At 33.4% G+C, this 18,577-nt stretch overlaps 1 protein-coding gene across 5 annotated transcripts in view; it reads right to left on the reverse strand.

Moving 5' to 3' along the window:
- Positions 1-18,577, reverse strand: part of LOC150092419 (uncharacterized) — a 209,242-nt gene that overhangs the window by 36,047 nt on the left and 154,618 nt on the right. For all 5 annotated transcript variants that reach the window (XM_090414940.1, XM_090414943.1, XM_090414942.1 and 2 more), the window contains one exon: positions 2,030-2,222. In XM_090414940.1, the coding sequence (XP_090271066.1) occupies positions 2,030-2,222 (193 nt within the window). The remainder of the gene's footprint in view (positions 1-2,029; positions 2,223-18,577) is intronic.

Raw genomic sequence — 18,577 nt, forward strand, 5'->3', positions numbered from 1 at the left:
GAGTTCTTACCAACTTTTCTAAAATCTTCACTACCACACCAGAGATATTAATAGATCGGTAGTTAGGCACATCAGTTTTTGCACCACCCTTGTGCAATAGAACTATCATACATTCCTGTGGTATCATTCCTGAGCTGAGACTCAAGTTATACAAATGTGTGAAAGGCCTAGCCAATTCAGCTGAACATTTATTTAACAAACAGGCAGATATTCTATCTGTCCCTATAGACAAATTCTTATCTAGGCTATGCAAGAACTCTTCAACCTCATTTTCATGAACCTCTAACTCTTCATCCATCATAATGTATGATAATGTTCATCATAATTCATCATAATGTATGATATGTTTTACATCTATATTTTATTTGTCAGAATAAGTTTTGTAGTCAAGTTGAATATAATAAATTTAGTTTAATCTTTTATCCAAGTGTGAGCAAACAAAGTTTGTACCTGAAAGTATCTTCAGGACTGGGATAAGGTGGTACAACACTGGACAACTCGTTGCAAAGGTGGAGCAAGCTAACATCGCTCCTATCTCAGTATCTCCCATAATGCAAAACATGTCTAAGTTGAAGGAACTGCAATGAGAAGTCCACTCCTCCCTGCACTTGCTAGCTTTTATTTAAAACATTTAGAAGACATCCTTTTGTCATCCATACACCCTTTTGGGTTAGTTATATAGAAGATGTTTTTTGCAATGTTTTGCTATCTGGTCATAATAAAGATGCATTACCTACTTTTTTTTTTTTTAATCTAATATAAAATATCGACATCCATGAATTAAATTTACTATGGAAATGGAAAAAGACAGCAAATTCTCCTTTTTTAGATATTCTATTCATTTGCTCACCATCAGGTGATTTAATTCTTCTGTTTATCAAAAGACTACTTTCACTGGAAGTTACATTCAACAGCAATCAGATAACCAACCATCACAGAAGACTGGAATTATAAAAACTTTATTGCAACATGCTCATACTATTTGTTCTGCACCTCTACTATTACAGCAGGAACTCTTATGGTTTCTCAGAAAGGAGCAACAGCTTTTTAATTCCTATAATCCTAGCTCAACTAACAAGCAAACAGTGCATTGAGTTCCAATTCATTATATTTTTGGCATCACAAAACCCATTTCCAGAATTCTTAAGAAATACAATTTAGCGCCTACTTTATTCCTATCAACAAATTATCAGTATGGTTTACATCTTCAAAAGATAAGTGTCTCCTCCCTCTCCCTGGTGTCTACCATTCCTTGTGACTGTCATCACTCTTACTTTGGACAAACTGGATGCTCTGTAGAAAAGAGAATACAAATCTTATATTAGCAACAGTAAATCTGGAAAATCTGACTTGGCACAGCACTGAATAGATATGGACCACAACGTCCTATGGTGTGAAACACACTTACTTCATCAATGTCAGTATAAATTTGAGAGCTTGTTCAATCACACATCAATACATGTTTTAATAGCTAATGAATTTTCAATATTGTAATATTTCCTTATGTCAATGTGTTGTTTTATGTATAACATCACGTGACTCTTACTTGTTCAAATCAATCCATTGTTCACATTCTGCTTTGTAATTAACTATTGTCACCACTGATGATAACTTTTAATATTCAGTCTGAAATATATGGTCTTAAATAAATAGGATTACTTACAGTATTACTTATCCCGTGTGTTGTTTCACATTAATTTGAAGAAATGTGCTATTCTGTCGCCGTTAATAATCAAGAAAATAGGTATTTGTAAGAATGTAAGAACTGGCATGTCCCAATAGACGCAATAAGTAAGAAGGTAAAAATACAAAACAATTAAACATAAATTAATCTGAAACCCCTCTTCTGATTTTTACTTGTCAACTAAAAATTCTTACTCATAACAGATAAGCACATGACTGCTATTTTTTCAAGCACTGTCTATATAATTAATTTTAAGACTTATGGCTAAGCCAGATGGGAAACACGGGTTTAAAGCATGTATACAATACTTATCAATACTAATAATCATAATAATCATGATATTACCTTTGCGTTTCAAAATAGAGTCCATTATCAAAACAAATCTTCTGTAAAGCAGGAATACTATGCAAGCATGAAACATACATAATATTTCCAATCTGATCCAGTCCTTTGTCATTTTTATATAATGATTTTCTAATAAAACTTGCATTATTCTTTCTTTGCTCCACTGATTTTTGTGTACTACTTGCGTTCTTTCCTAAAAGAATAAATATATTTCAGTGCACAAGAATTTTAAATTTACACAGTACAAAACAGTGACAGCAAATTTTGTCAGATAGTAAAAACTTCCTCAATATTTCATTTTCTTAAAAAGCTGATAAAATAGCTTGTTCATAAAGAGAAACAGGCAGGCTACTCACAATGTAAAGATATTAAAATACAGGCAACTGCAATATGTGTTAATAATATATTCACTACATTTTATGCAGATTTGGCAGACGTGTTTTTGGAATGTCAACATGCGTATGACTACATAAAAAAGACTAAAGCATGGCTGACAGGTGAAAATACAGCATTATAACATAATTTATCATAACAACCTTGGGAACTCAGGATAGAATAGAACTTGAAAATGAACTGAACAGGATAAAGCGGAACATTATTGGGCTGTCAGAGGTTAAAAGAAAAGAGTAAAACTGTCTCAAACTACATTCAGGCAATACACTTTACTGGAAAGGACCAGATGATTCAAGATCAAAAGGAATTCATGTAAACAAACAAATTTCAAAGAGAATATCCACCTATAAAGATTTATGTGAAAGAGCAGTTTTTATCAAATTAAAAATTAATGACAGAACATATATCAAAATAATACAGCTACAATACAATATAGCCCAACAAGCGAAAGTGATGATAATGAAATGGAAATATTTTATGAAGATGTCAAAAAAGCAATAGATGAAGACAACAGTCAATAGACAATAGCCATGGGAGATTTAAACTCAAAATTAGGAATTAAGAGGGATGACATATGTGGAAAACATGTGTCAGGAAATATGGATCAGGTTTTCAGAATGAAAGGGGAGGCATGCTGATCAACTTCTTTCAATCGACTAACTTCAAAGCTATGAATACCTTCTTCAAGAAGAGACCCAACAGAAGATGGACTTGGCTGAGTCCAAATGGAACAACAAAAAATGAAATAGATTTCATACTGTCTTCACAAGCACTCATATTTTCAGGAAAGTTAGTGTTTTAAACCATACTGGCATCATCTCTGATCACAGAATGGTGAGAGAGAAAATAGAAATACCAGTGAAAGCTGAGAGAATAGGATTGCAAAAAAAAAAAAAAAAGGAAAAATATTATAAAAGCTGAAACACAAACAGGGATAAGGTATCATCAGTGGAAAAGAAACTTAAAGAAAATATACAAATCATATCAAATACAGGAATAAGCATTGACCAGGAAGAAGAAAAAATAAGAAACATTCTTATTGAATTCACACAACATTTAAAAGGAAACAAAAGGAGCTGGACCACGAAACTATCAGAAAAAACAATAAACCTTATTGAAAAGAGAAAACAATTGACTGCAAAAGGGAAAAGAGGAACTATTGAAATAACAATAATAAATAAGGCAATAAGAATAAATATAAAAGAAGAAAACAGAGGATGATATGATCCAAAAAATCATTGATGAAAACGGAACCCTCGGAATTCTAAGAAATAACCTTTCATTTGGAAGAAAGAATATTATAGCTCTTGAAGACCAGAATGGAAGAAAATTATTTAGCAAACAAGAAATCACAGAAGAAGCAAAAAAATTTCTACATTATATAAATTCAGAATCAACAGAAAAAATAGATTACGACAAGGCCTCTGATATACCTCCATTACAATTTTTAAAGTTGAAAAAGCATTAAAACAAATGAAAAACAATAGAGCTGCTAGAGAGAATAGTTTAATAATAGAGATGATTAAAGAAGGTGGGGATATTCTAAAACAAGAATTGAAAATCCTCTTCAATAGATGAGATGCATCAAAAAAAAAAAAAAAATGGAGAAACATCCCAATGGAACAAAGCAAACATTATTTTGCTGCATAAAAAAAAAAAGGAAGTAAATTAAAACCAGAAAACTACAGACCTGTTAGTTTGTTATCCACATTTATAATTTTAAATTTTATAGAATAGAAACAAGATTTAATTCAATACAATCCTCTGAACAAGATGGTTTTAGAAAGAACTTCAGTACAATAGATCATATTCAATCAATAAGCCTGCATATTGAAAAATGCAATGAATACAACCTTCCTCTTTACACGGCCTTCATAGATTTTAAAAAAGCTTTTGATTGCATAAAAACATCATCAATAATAGAAGCCCTTAGAGATTGGCATTGAAAAACAATTTATTAACATAATAAAATATATTTATAGAAATGCTACATCAAATAGCATTCTTTATGAAATAAGTGAAAAATTTCACATAAATCAAGGAATAAAGCAAGGGGATACCATTTCTCCCACACTCTTCATATTAACACTGGAACATATGATGTTAATTTAGAATGGTCTAATCAAGGAGTCAATATTAATGAAATTAATATTGACTCCAGCGAATCGCAAGATTTGCTGATGATATTCTAGTTATTGCAAACAATATCACTAGAAATTGGATTAGACATTAATTCTGAGAAAACCAAAATAATGACAAACTGAAAAGGATACGATGAAAGACACAACATTATTAAGATAAACGATAAAGAAATTGAAATAGTAAATGAGAATGTACTTAGGAAAATTGTTAACAATGAAGAAACAAGCAATCATAGAAGAAGTGAAAAGAAGAACAGAAATGGGATGGGCAGTATTTGGAAATTTGAAAAGATTTTTTTAAACAACAAAATAAAACCTAAGAACAGAGCAAGACTGTTCACAATCAATGTATATTGCCTGTTATGACATATGAAGCAGAAACTAGCCAATCAAAAAGGAAATAATTTAGATAAAATGCAAAAAACAGAAAGAAGTCTGCTAAACAATAGACTCAAAGATAAAATCAAAAATGAGAAAGTAAGAGTTAAAACAAAATTTTTAGATATTGGAGAAAACGTACTTCAAAAGAAATGGACAGGACATATCGCAAGACTTGAGGACAATATATGGAAAAAAGTTTTACTGGAGTGGTTGCCATATCAGCTGGAAGCCCTGAAAGAAGATTGTCAGACGATATAAGAAAAACAATTGGAACTCTTTGGCAGCAACTAGCTCAGGATAGAAACAGATGGAGAGAACTGGGAGACACCTATAGCCAGAAGTGGCTATAAAGAGGGTTAAAAGAAGAAGATCATAAAGTGAAAATAAACAGCATAACATAGCATAAAGTGAAAACAAACAGCATGGCATCATAACATAATGTAGCATCGCTTCAGAAGGAAATTGCCTGCTGAACTAGATACACAGAGACAACAATAATGAGATATAGTCCCAATCAAAGGAAGTATCTGAAAAAAAAAAAAAAAAAAAGCAAGACTTCTAAGAAAAGAAACTTAGACAACCGTTAAGAATGCCACCATCTACGTGAAAGACTTATCAGCAAAAATTGTGAGAATCATAAAAAAGCAGAATCCACAAGTACGAGGGTGGTCTGAAAAGTTCTCGGCCTTGACCATAGATTGCAACACTATCGGCAAGGTTTTTTTTTCTAAGTTAGTACATCTGTCATAAGTATCCATGTGAAATTGCAAGTCATTCTATCAAGTAGTTTGTTTTATACAGCTGTCTAAAGCAAAAAATGGATAAAACTGAGTACTGTGCGGTTATAAAATTCTTTGTAAAAGAAGGTTTAATGCCAAAAGAAATTCATTTGAAGTTCATAAAAGTTTATGGGCACTTTTCTCCTTCATTTTCAACAATTAAGAAATGGCTACCGAGTTTTAACATGGCCGTACCAAACTTGAAGATGATCCACGTGAAGGACGTCCAAAAAGTGTAACACCAGAAATCATTGATCAAGTGCACGATATGGTATTGGATGACCAGTGACTCAAAGTGCATCAAATTGCTGAGACTACAGGCATTTCAAAAGAACACGTAGGATATATTTTGCATGAAGAATTGCAAATGAAAAAGCTTTGTGCAAGATGGGTGCTGCACTTGCTCACAGCAAATCAAAAATGCACTTGCATGAAAATCTCTGAACAGTGCTTGGAGCGTTTTAACAAGAATAAAACTGATTTTGTGGATCAATTTATTACTATGGATGAGACTTGAATTCACCATTACACACCAGAATCCAAATAGCAGTCAAAACAGTGGACAAAAGCCGGTTGTTCAGTGCCAAAGAAGACAAAGTCAGTTCCATCAGCAGGAAAGATCATGGCATCGTGTTTTGGGATGCTAAAGGCATTTTGTTTATTAATTATCTTGAAAAGGGTAAAACAATAACCAGGGAATATTATTCCGATCTTTTAACCATACTAGAGGAAATAATTCATGAGAAAAGACCCAGTTTGCAGAAGAAAAAAATCATCTTTCGTCAGGACAATGCACCTGCCTAGAAAGGTGTTTTGGCAATGGGAAAATTAAGGAATCTGCACTATGAATTGTTGGAACATCCATCCTATTCCCCAGATTTGGCTCTCTCTCTGACTTCTATCTCTTCCCAAAACTAAAACTCTTCTTCATTGGTCAGTGTTTTTCTTCAAATCAAGGGGTGATTGTATAACGGATTCGATAATGGTGCTGAAGCATCGCTGGAATAAATGTATTAGTCTTAAGGGAGATTATGTTGAAAAATAAAAATAATTTAGAAATTATATATTCGTTTTTTAATTGTTAGGCCGAGATCTTTTCAGACCACCCTCGTAACTTAAATTGTGCAGAATAAATTCTACCTTATATAGGGAGAATTTATTCTCCATAAATTCTGTCTTCCCAAGGACCACTTTTTATGTTGTTCCCACCCATGAAATGCTATTTGCAAAGCTGTAGTACATATAGTACAATGGATGGACTTACTCCCATTGGTGTATCCAAGTGAATGATATACTGTGCTTCTCATTATTTTGGATGAACAGAGAGGAGAGCAGAAACAATCCAATTCATTAACAAAAAGACTATATATGTATTCTAAGAAATAATGAATCAGAATTTAATACTGTACAATTGATACCAAATAAAGGTTCAGACAGAGAAAATGCTTCTAATGTAGTCATCACATGTGATGAAACATATGTGGCTCTCCAGAACAGTAAATCTAGATAAAAATGGCAAATCCCAGTTTTAGCAGACTGCCCTCCTCAACCACTCCAGTGACTTCCTAATAACTCCTGGTGTACATTTTAAGTAAATAGTCTGCATTTCTTACTGTAAACTATATTCCTAACACCCTTTACACCAGTTCTAGCATTCTCATACTAACTATCCTACAGTAATCTATTGCTTATTCAAATGCACTGGGAAATTGATTTTTGATGAAACATATCAAGCATCATTAGACCAAGGTAATTCATCTCTTTCTCACAGTATTACAACACAAAAAACAATAAATCATATAAAGATATTTATTAAATGACTTATATTTCACTGGATTTCAAACCAGCATCTTCAAAGTACAATTACTTGTTATAAACCACACATGCAACAATGAGTACAGGAAATTATTCAAAGGAGTCCTAATGAGGTAATGATGAATGCACTGTAAGAAAGCAAAATACTGATGAAAATTAATGTTATTTTGCATTATTGTTAAATTCAGATCACTGCAAACTTTGTTAGTTTCTTGTATTAAAAATAAAAAAAATAAGTATTCATTAGCTTTCTCATGCAAACAGCGGCTGCAATTGTCTTAATATTCTGTTTTTCTAATTCTTGGCATGGAGGGGGGGGGAGAGAGATTTAGTCACTACAAATAAAAATTTCAGCTTCACATGCTATATTCAGTTTTACTTCCTTCCCTGCTATCACAAAGATAGCAGGGAAGGGAGATGCCTGCTCTCTATCTGCTTCACAGTTTTACTAATTATCTAACTTCCAAGAAATTCAAAGAAAAGGACTATTAGCAATCTTAAAGAATGAGTAAAATGGCAACTTAAATTATAGTCAAGGAACTATAGGAATTATATGAAAATATATGTTTACTTGTCACATGTTCTGCTATCATAAACGAATCGTGCAACTTTCATTTGGAAAACTAAACAATCTTAAACACAGTTATTATTTTCACTATGGCAACTTAATTATGTTGACTTAAACTAAAGTTTCCAATTTTTTCAGTGCTATTAAAAATTAAATTAATAAAATGAAATAATAATATTAATCAACAGTGCAGAAATTAAACATCTATGTACATTCAACATGACAAATAACTACAAATATTATTTGACTAAAAATATTTTTTCCTAAAATGTCTTTCTAATTCATGTAATAGAACAATTAATAAGGACATCAAAATGTGAATTTTTACATTTCAATGCCCTAATGAAATTTTATAACTTCCAGTCATAACATTTCATTTCCTCCCTCCCCTCCCCCCTTCTTTTTCCTTTGAGATTAACTAAGCCTGTATCACTGCAAGTACCATTTTCTACTACTGTGTTCTGAGTGCATTCAGTCCAATTCAAGGTTCTTTCTATCTTATCAGGCCAATTTGGGATTCTTTTTATTTATTTCATCAGGCCAATTCAACATTCTTTCCATCTCATTAACCTATCATTCTTCAGATCTCCACCAAGTCTCTTCGGATGTTATTCTCCAAGTGTTGACATGATCTCTCTCTAAACCTCCTTCCATCAAGTCTCATCTTAAATCCTTGTTTGACAATTCTTTTTCTCTCCTATGTTTAAGCTATCTGACTTCTAATTTTCCATTTTTTATTCTATGCTAAGTTATACCAATATGTTTTCTTCCTATTTCTTAATATCTTAATTTTGTAAGACTCCACGAAAATAATCTCATTAAATATCATGCTGCCTCAATAAAAAAAACATGACACAAATTATGTACTGCTCTAGAAAATTGCATTTTAGACTTGAAAATGTATTGTGGCATCTTAACAGCCAACACCCTAAAATGAACTTTACTACAGAAAAAGAAAGTAACAATTGCCTCTCCTTTTAGATATACCAGTGACATCACCCTTCCCAATAGTATGGCATACTCAAAATACTAACACACTGAGACAAGGCTATTTGTTCAAATGACACAGCCCTTGAAACTGAGCTCAGGGGCCTTTGCAACACCTTTTCAGCCAATGGCTCCAACCCATGTAAAACAGATAAAATATTGCATACACCCCCCCCCCCATCCTTCCAACACACAGGATCACAGCAAAACCATTCCCATCCCATATGTTAAGGGTACATAAAAAAAAAAAAAAATTAAATTTCTCTGCAAATATGATTTCCATGCCACTTTCAAACTTAAATCGGCCAGCTAGCTACCTTCATACCTTCTCCTAAAGATCAACTGCATCTTCCTAAACATTCCAGAGTGTATAAAATTCCTTGTGCCTGCAGTTTGGCCTACTTTGGCCAAACTAGTAGATCTGTTAACTCTGCCTTAGAGAACACAAAAATTACATCTGCATGGCAACTGAGGATTGGCATACCATGCTCTGGATACTTCTTCACATAGAATCAGATGAAAGAAAACATCTCTATTACATAGAAGTCGTTATAAATCTGAGAGACTATTTTTAGATTCAGCATCAGCTAAGAAGCACTCTCCCAACTTCAACAAGTATGGTTGCATTTAATTTACCCAATATCTGGGAGATATCATTTTAGGACCTGATAGCTTGACTTCTCCAAATTAACTTTAAGTTTTCTGATGTCAGTAATAATTTAAATTGTTCTCCTAAATTACTTAGTTTAGTGCCATGTACCTATCACAGTTATAATTGTACTCTGTGCTGATAAGGAAATCAGAGAAATATTAGTGAGTTTAATAAATATATTTTCTTTTTCTCTTCTTATTTATACCATAAACCATTATTATGAATTTTAGGCTTGAATAAATCTATAGTACATAGTGTGTGATACCAAATACCAAAAACTTCAAATCTAAAGTTGTGGTACTATTTACAAAAACAAATAAATTAAGACTTGATGTACACAAATGCCACCACGTATTCTCACGTTACATAATAGTGTTCAATATATGATACTGATTACAATTATGCTGGTATTGAAAGAATTTTTTTTTAAACAAGACGAGATTGAACATGCATAATTTTATAATTATTGAATTAAAGTCAAAAAAGAATAGTGTGAGTTAAAAAAAAAAGTATGAACAACAAAGGAATTGAAGGACAAACAAACCTGGCAATTGTATTTTCAACTATGAAAAAAAAATAAGAGATATAGTAGCCTTATCCTCAGTTCCAACTAACCAGGGAAAAAAAAAAAAAAAAGTAAAATTACTATAAAACCAATTTACATAAAAAGACATTCAATCTCCTTAGGCTACACAAAACAAACCCCATTCCAAAGTATTACAGTCAGATTTTTTTTTAAAAACACCTTGCTTGCTCTTAATTATAATTTTTGTTAATCCGTATACCAAAAAATAAGCACAGGATTATTTTTGTAGTAAATCCTCCTACTTCTCAGATGATTAGGACTGGTGATATCTTTTAAGAGCCTTCTAAACACCGTAGACTCAACCCCCCCCCTCCTCCCATATTAGGTACAGCAGAAAAGCCATTCTGTAGGTCAACTGCTAAACAAGAATGAATCTGATGGTAATACTTCAGGACTTTTTGAACAGCTAGAAAATGTTCATTAACCCACTTTGCTGGATCATGCCTGTAGGGAGTAGGAGTAGAATACAGGAGGGAAAGAATACTTGTAAACATGTCTCCCACATAAGTGATATGTCTACAAGTTCCTCACATTCACAATGCATGTCTCTCTTTAATTCTTTTTCAACACCAACCATGAAAGATGTCATAAAAAGTACAGTAATACTAAGAACCAGAAAAAAGAACTTTCCAAAAACACAATTAAAAAACATTTCTAGAATAAGAGGGTGGTATGAAAAGCTCTCGGCCTAACAATGAAAAAAATGAATTTCTAATTTCAAAATTATTTTTATTTTTCAACATAATCTCCCTTAAGACTAATACATTTATTCCAGCAATGCTAAAGCACCATTATCCCATCCCTGTAGTGAGTGATTCTCAATAAGATCTGCAAAATATCCCTCTACAGCTGCAATCACCTCTTGATTCGAAGAAAAACACTGACCAGCGAGGAAGAGTTTTAGTTTTGGGAAGAGATAGAAGTCAGAGGGAGCCAAATCTGGAGAAAAGGGTGGATGTTCCAACAATTCATAGTGCAGATCCCTTAATTTTCCCGTTGCCAAAACACCTTTATGGGCGTGCATTGTCCTGACGAAAGATGATTTTTTTTTCTTCTGCAAACTGGGTCTTTTCTTGTGAATTTTTCATGTAGGGTGGTTAAAAGATCGGAATAATATTCCCCGGTTATTGTTTTACCCTTTTCAAGATAATTAATAAACAAAATGCCTTTAGCATCCCAAAACATGATGCCATGACCTTTCCTGCTGATGGAACCTACTTTGTCTTCTTTGGCGATGAACAACCAGCTTCTGTCCACTGTTTTGACTGCTATTTGGATTCTGGTGTGTAATGGCGAATTCAAGTCTCATCCATAGTAATAAATCGATGCAAAAAATCAGTTTTATTCTTGTTAAAACACTCCAAGCACTATTCGGAGATTTTCATTTTTGATCTGCTGTGAGCAAGCGCAACAGATCTTGCGCAAAGCTTTTTCATTTGCAATTCTTCATGCAAAATATATCCTACACGTTCTTTTGAAATGCCTATAGTCTCAGCAATTTGATGCACTTTGAGTCGCCGGTCATCCAATACCATATCGTGCACTTGATCAATGATTTCTGGTGTTACACTTTTTGGACATCCTTCACGTGGATCATCTTCAAGTCTGGTACAGCCATGTTAAAACTCGGCAGCCCATTTCTTAATTGTTGAAAATGAAGGAGAAGAGTGCCCATAAACTTTTATGAACTTCAAATGAATTTCTTTTGGCATTAAACCTTCTTTTACAAAGAATTTTATAACCGCACAATGCTCAGTTTTATCCATTTCAAGGAATACCAGACAACACTTTTGCTTTAGACAGCTGTATAAAACAAACTACTTCATAGAATGACTTGCAATTTCACATGGATACTTATGACAGATGTACCAACTTAGAAAAAAAAAATCTTGCTGATAGTGTTGCCATCTATGGTCGAGGCTGAGAACTTTCCAGATCACCCCTCGTACTTCAAAATTCATAGCTGTAGCACATATGTATGCCTGAATAATGATGCATCTTGGTAAAAAAAAAATTCTCATATTCATTTGTTGTCTTTACTGATCTCCAATTTCCAATGACCAATCTAACCTCTGAGTATTTATCCCTGAAGCTTAATTTTCTGCAGTTTAAATACTTAAACAGTTAGATCTTCTCCCAGGAAGATGTCAATGCTTATAATTCAAACTGGTATTCCTTTCTATAAGTGTATATAGAAATCTCCTCCAGCTCAATTGATTAAGCTGGAGGAGATGCAAATTTGCTGTTAGCAATGATCTAACACAAACTGCGAATTTATCCACCAGAATATTGGATATTCCTCAATACCCATTTCAACTCCCTAGAATGTTTCTTTAACAACTTGGTTCCAAAAATACTATAAATGGAATCCAGAAAATTTACCAAAAATAATTTATCAAAAGACAATTTACTGAAAGGTAATTTATTGAAAAAACAATTAATCGAATAAACCATAAATCAAAAGACAGTACATCGAACAACAGTTAATCAAAAAAGCAATTAATTGGTCATAGGATAGCAATTCGTTAAAACTTAGGTTTTAACGAATTTAGGTTTTCAATTCATCGAAAAATCACAATTCATCAAAACTACAAATCATCGAATGAACAGTTCATCAAAAATGAATTATAAGACTTGAAGTACCCTGTGTTATGATCGGGATTAAAGAATAGTCCCAAGTAGCCCATGCATATCATAAAAGGAGACTAAAATGGGTACCCAGTCCCTGGGGGTATAGCCGGGTTCCTTCTTGTAAGGTTGGGTGCAGGGCTAACAACCCTGCCCTGTAAAAACTCAACTTATTAAGAAAGTCAAAAGGAAAATTAACTGGACAGACTTCACGGAACAACCTGGACAACAGAAAAAAGATTTTTAATAATGGTTTGGAAACTCGAATGTCTTGAGCCTGAACAGACCAGGAGCATTGAAGAGAGTGTGTGAGGAACTACAGAGATATAGAATGAGGATAACGGCATTGCAGGAGATGAGATGGAAAGGAAGTGGCATATTTGAAACCAGAACATATACTATTTTTTTTTTACAGTGGAGGAGATCAAAAAGCCTTTGGTACAGCATTCTTGGTTGATAAAAAATGGAAACACTTGGTTCTTGATTTTAGACCAGTTAATGAACGACTTTGTGTACTGAGAATAAAGTTTAAGATGTTCAATATTTCACTTATATGTGCACATGCACCAACTGAGGATTCGTGAAGAAGACAAGATGAATTTCTATGAATTATTGGAGAGGATATATGATCAGGCACTGAAACATGATGTTAAAATGCATGTCTAGGAGACATGAATGCCAAAATAGGAAAGGAAGGGACCTTCTGACTAACAATTGGAAGAGAAAATGCACACAAAGAAAGTAATGAAAATGGCATGAGACCAATTGATTTTGCAAATGATAAAAATATGATCATATGTACAACTTGTTTTCCACATAAAAAGTACATAATTACCTGGAGATCGGCAGATGGAATAACGAAAAATCAGATAGATCATGTGATGATTGATAGATGACATGTGACAGATATAATGGATGTAAGAAGTTGAGGAGCAGATTGTGATACGGATCATTTCTTGTTAAGAATTAAATATAAACAAAGGATAAAAATTAATAAGGTAGGTAGAGGAAGGAGAACACCAAGATATGCCATCCAAAAATTAAAACATGGAAAAATTAGACAAAAATATGTTGAAAGATTGAGAGAAGAAATAAATGAAGAGAAAGAGGACAAATATATGAATGATATGACTACAGATAAAAAATGGGAAAGGATCAAGAATAAAATTACTAAAGTGGCTGAAGAAGTCCTGCAATTCAGACACAATGAACGATATGATTTGGAATGTAGTTTGGAACATGTTCAGCAAATGGGGGATGACAGAGCCGTAAAAAAGGTCTTCATGTCTAGACGGGGTGTATCTAGGCCCAGAGGAAACGGGAGATGGCTTGACGATGTGGAGGATGATTTAAAGAAAATGAGAGTAAAGAACTGGAGGAACAAGGCACAGAATCACGAAGAATGGAAGGCTATCCTAAGACAGGCCCAGGTCCTAAATGGACTGTAATGCCAAGAAGTAGTAGTAAGACGTGAAGTGTGTTTATCAAAAAGAAGTGTAGTTTTTAATGGATTAACTTGTGATGCACAGTTGAAGCTTAGCATGATATCCCCTTTATATATATTAGATGTGCGTGTGTGGTAATTTTCCTTTTTTTTTTTCTGAGAGATATGCCTTTCAGTCAGTATATGTCTTTCATGTATTTTATGTGCATTTTAAACAATCTGGAAAAGATGATGTAAAAAATCTTTATATCAACATGGATATTTTATCCCATAGAATCCTTACATTCCTAATTAAAGGCACTTTGCTAATATTACTGCTAATTATTAATGTTAGTAATAGTAGTAATAATAATGGTTATTATTATTCCCCCTCATCATCCTCTCTCATCGACCTAATGGTAGATGGGATAGCAATGCTAAATTACTGGGGAATAATTATAGAACAACATGCTTTCCTATTGTCTTTCTTGTCTGATAAGTGTTTCCTGTTTGTAAATATGTATATTCATAGGACTGGTTTGCCTGTTTCCCAGAGGGGAAACCCTGCCATCTCTGTATGAGGTCTTCTAACTCGCCTTCAGTTGAAGAGGACTGATAATAATTATTCTCAACTTGGGTTCGGGATTCGAACCCAAGTCTTTCAACTTGAGGGCTTCTTTTATACCTACTGAACTATGGAGTCTCCATGATTATTGCTATTATTAGTAGTAGCATTAGTATGTAACTTCCACATGCACACATGCACGGAAACGCATACACACACCAGTTATATGGGTTAAATTTTACTCAGATTTGGTATTTGAAATTTTTACAAAAATTTGTCAAACCATTCCAGTTTTCAGTTCAACGATATTTGGGCTACAAAGGGACAAATTATATATTATAATAACTTCTTATATATTATAAGAACTCTCTGACTTAGTGGAATTCGAAGAAGTTGTATGCATGGTTCAGTTTTAGTGCAAACTGAATCACTTTTAATATAACATTTTCATAAAGAAGTTTAAAAATTATATTAGTAATTCTGCTCTGGCAGATGAAATTTAATGAAATTTTATAGTTAAGATCTATATTAAAATTTGTCAGTTCTGATTTCAATCTGACCACTGTGAATGTGAAAAAATTAGGTAGAACACGGTTTGTTGTCTAGATATTATGAACATAATGAAGCAGTATGTATACTGACAGAAAATTTGCTCTAAAATACAACAAAATAATTATTATGTCTCAATGACTACTTACATATGTTGTCTGTATCTTGAGTAATGTTAGGTATTGTTACTGAACACTTTTAAACAATAGTTTGCAAGAAAATTACTTTTTTGATGAATTATTTCAAAATTCATTAAAAAATCATCAGCGAGTTGTTTTTTTCATCAAATGCATTTGCGACAAATCGCTGTGTGATGAACTGTCATTCGATGAATTGTTTATTCGATAAATTGCCTTTTTGATGGATTGTCATTCATTAAAATTGTTGTTCAATCAATTGTTTATTTGATGAATTGCTGTGCTCAGTGAATTGACATTTGGGAAACTGTCTTTCGAAATAACCATTTTTGGCAAATTTTCATGGAACTACTGTAGATGCCAGCTCTCCTCTTGATAAAGCTAACCATAGCTTTGTCCAAGTTTCCTTTTTTTAATACAGGGAAATGAAGGCTATACTCAAAACCTACTCACCAATTTTGGAGAGAAAACCTCCTAATCTTTCATACTCATTTCACAACTCTACTACACTGAGTGACCATTTTATTAGGAACAGTATTTAATAACAAGTGGGAATGCTTTTTGCTAGCTTGTATTATTCTCTGTGGCACCGATTCAATTAAGTGTCTAAATGTTTAAATGTCTAAATTAATCCTACTGGCTGCACTGTTATTAAATATAGGATTTTTATTAATTTAATCCTGTATATAGAAATGATCTCTGTTCAACAATTATTTTTAATTTATTTCCGAGTGTACCTATATATTATTATATGCACAATGGTTCACTCCCATTGGTGCAATGACCTCTTTTTTACTATTGCTTTCAGAATCCAAAAAATCACTAACTCAAGACCGAAATACAAAATAAACGCATTTAATAAAACAAAAACAATATATATATATATATATATATATATATATATATATACTTCATTACAAAAATATAACTAACTACAGAATTAATCGGATCCAAGGCCTTTTGAAAATAAACTTACACTTAAGATTAGACTAAACACTTTCTTTTCACAATGGCAAAATGTTCATAGCCAGTTTCTCTGTCTGTTAAGGCCCTTTTCCGAAGATATATGACTTTATTCTTCATTTTCACAGGATCCTTTCTCATCACTCATGTAGCACATATTAATTCTTCCTGACTTAATTCTGTCTTCTTTTTAGTAGAAATAACAATTAGATTTGGCGTTCTTAATACAGATGAAACTTCCTAATCAGAGTTTTCTCGAACATTCCTTTAGAACATAAATAGCAATTTCTTCTTTTATTCAATAATGCTTACTGACAGTCTTAACTCTTCCACTTTAAAAAATTCACAATTCAACGATTCCCTTTTTGGAACCTACTATAAATCTTCTAATTAGCGTTTCCTCCAATATTCCTTTTAAAACACCTATAGCAATATTTCCCTTTTATTTATCAATACTTATTCCACATTAAAACTCCACAGTTCCACGATTCCTTTTTCCGACTGTCATATAAAAAAACTCAATTTCCCCCGAATCTAAATATCTGCCAACTTGTGTTCAAATTTTCTTCTGAACGCTATCTTGTTTACAGCGCTGCTTCGATACCGAACCCTTTCTGTCAGCTGTCAATCACACATAAACCTTCTCGGCGAGCATGCGCACTCCTTGAAAATGGTAAACAAGAAACTAAAAACAATAGCTGACACGGTGTCTCCATTAGTGACAAGAGAATGTCTTCATAAAATACAAAACTTAATATTTTAAATTACAATAAATTTGTTTAAAGTAACACAACTATTCAAATCTGGTAAGTACATAAATTTTTAACTGCTTTACATATCATTTTTGACAAAACAATTTCAATAACGGGCACATCGCAAGTGCCGACAATGCGTGTTATGAAACTAAAGCTAATAAACATACTAACATAAACAATATGTAAAAATATTCAGAATTTTAAATTATGATTATTTTTACAGTTAGCACTGTCACAATCACATCGCCAAGTTGTTGCCGATTGAATGGTGGCATGTTGATGCATGAATTGTTCATTCCACCTCATCCCAGAGATGCTTTATTGAACTGAGGCCTGGGGACTGAGCTGGCCACTAAAATAAAGGAAACTCACTATCGCGTTCCTCAAACCACTTCAACACACTATGTGCTTATGGCATGCACATTGTCACTAATCATGTTCTTGCAGGAACATGATTAGCGACAATGTTAAGATAGGCTGTGGCATTCAGATAGTGTTCAACTGGTATCAGGGACCTAATGTGTGTCAAGAAGACATTCCTCAAACCATTACACCACCATCAGCCTGAGCTGGTGCTACTTGGCAAGAAGGGTCCACAGTCGCATGTTGTTGCTGTCATATTCTGAATTCACTATCAGCATGATGCAGTACAACCTGAGATTCATCAGACCAGACAGCATTTTTCCCAGCATTAACTGTTCAATGTTGGTGATTACATGCCTGCTGAAGCTGCATCTTCTTTTTCTTGGCTGACAGAACTAGAACCAGGGATGGTAGTCTGCTCCTGTACCCTGTCTGTGGCAGTGTGCAACGAATTATGCAGTCTGAGATAATGTTCCGACCACCAGTGTTGTGCTGAGCTGTGATTTGACTGGTTCTAGGCCCCCTCCCCCCCAATCGTATTTGACAATTCTTGCCATTCTTCTCTGGCTTCATACATTGATGAGCAGTTTCCATCCAGAAGACTGCTGCAGGCTTGAAGTTGTCTGTACCCTGAACACCAATGCGTATGAAAAGACCAGAAGAGTAGACATTTGTGAGAAACCTGCACAAGCATGTCTGGCACCAACAATTATACCATGCTCAAAGTCACTTAAGTCCAGCTTTTACCCATTCTGATAAATCAAACATAAATAAATCAGATTTATGTTTGATCCATCAGAAATCTGGCTGCTTGATTTACTCGTATATAGCAAACTACAACTACATGGTTCAACAGTCCATTT

The sequence above is a fragment of the Typopeltis vanoorti genome, chromosome 26 (genome assembly GCF_054136105.1).
Source record: "Typopeltis vanoorti isolate ZY-2024b chromosome 26, IOZ_Tvanoo_1.0, whole genome shotgun sequence".
Taxonomy (NCBI): domain Eukaryota; kingdom Metazoa; phylum Arthropoda; class Arachnida; order Uropygi; family Thelyphonidae; genus Typopeltis; species Typopeltis vanoorti.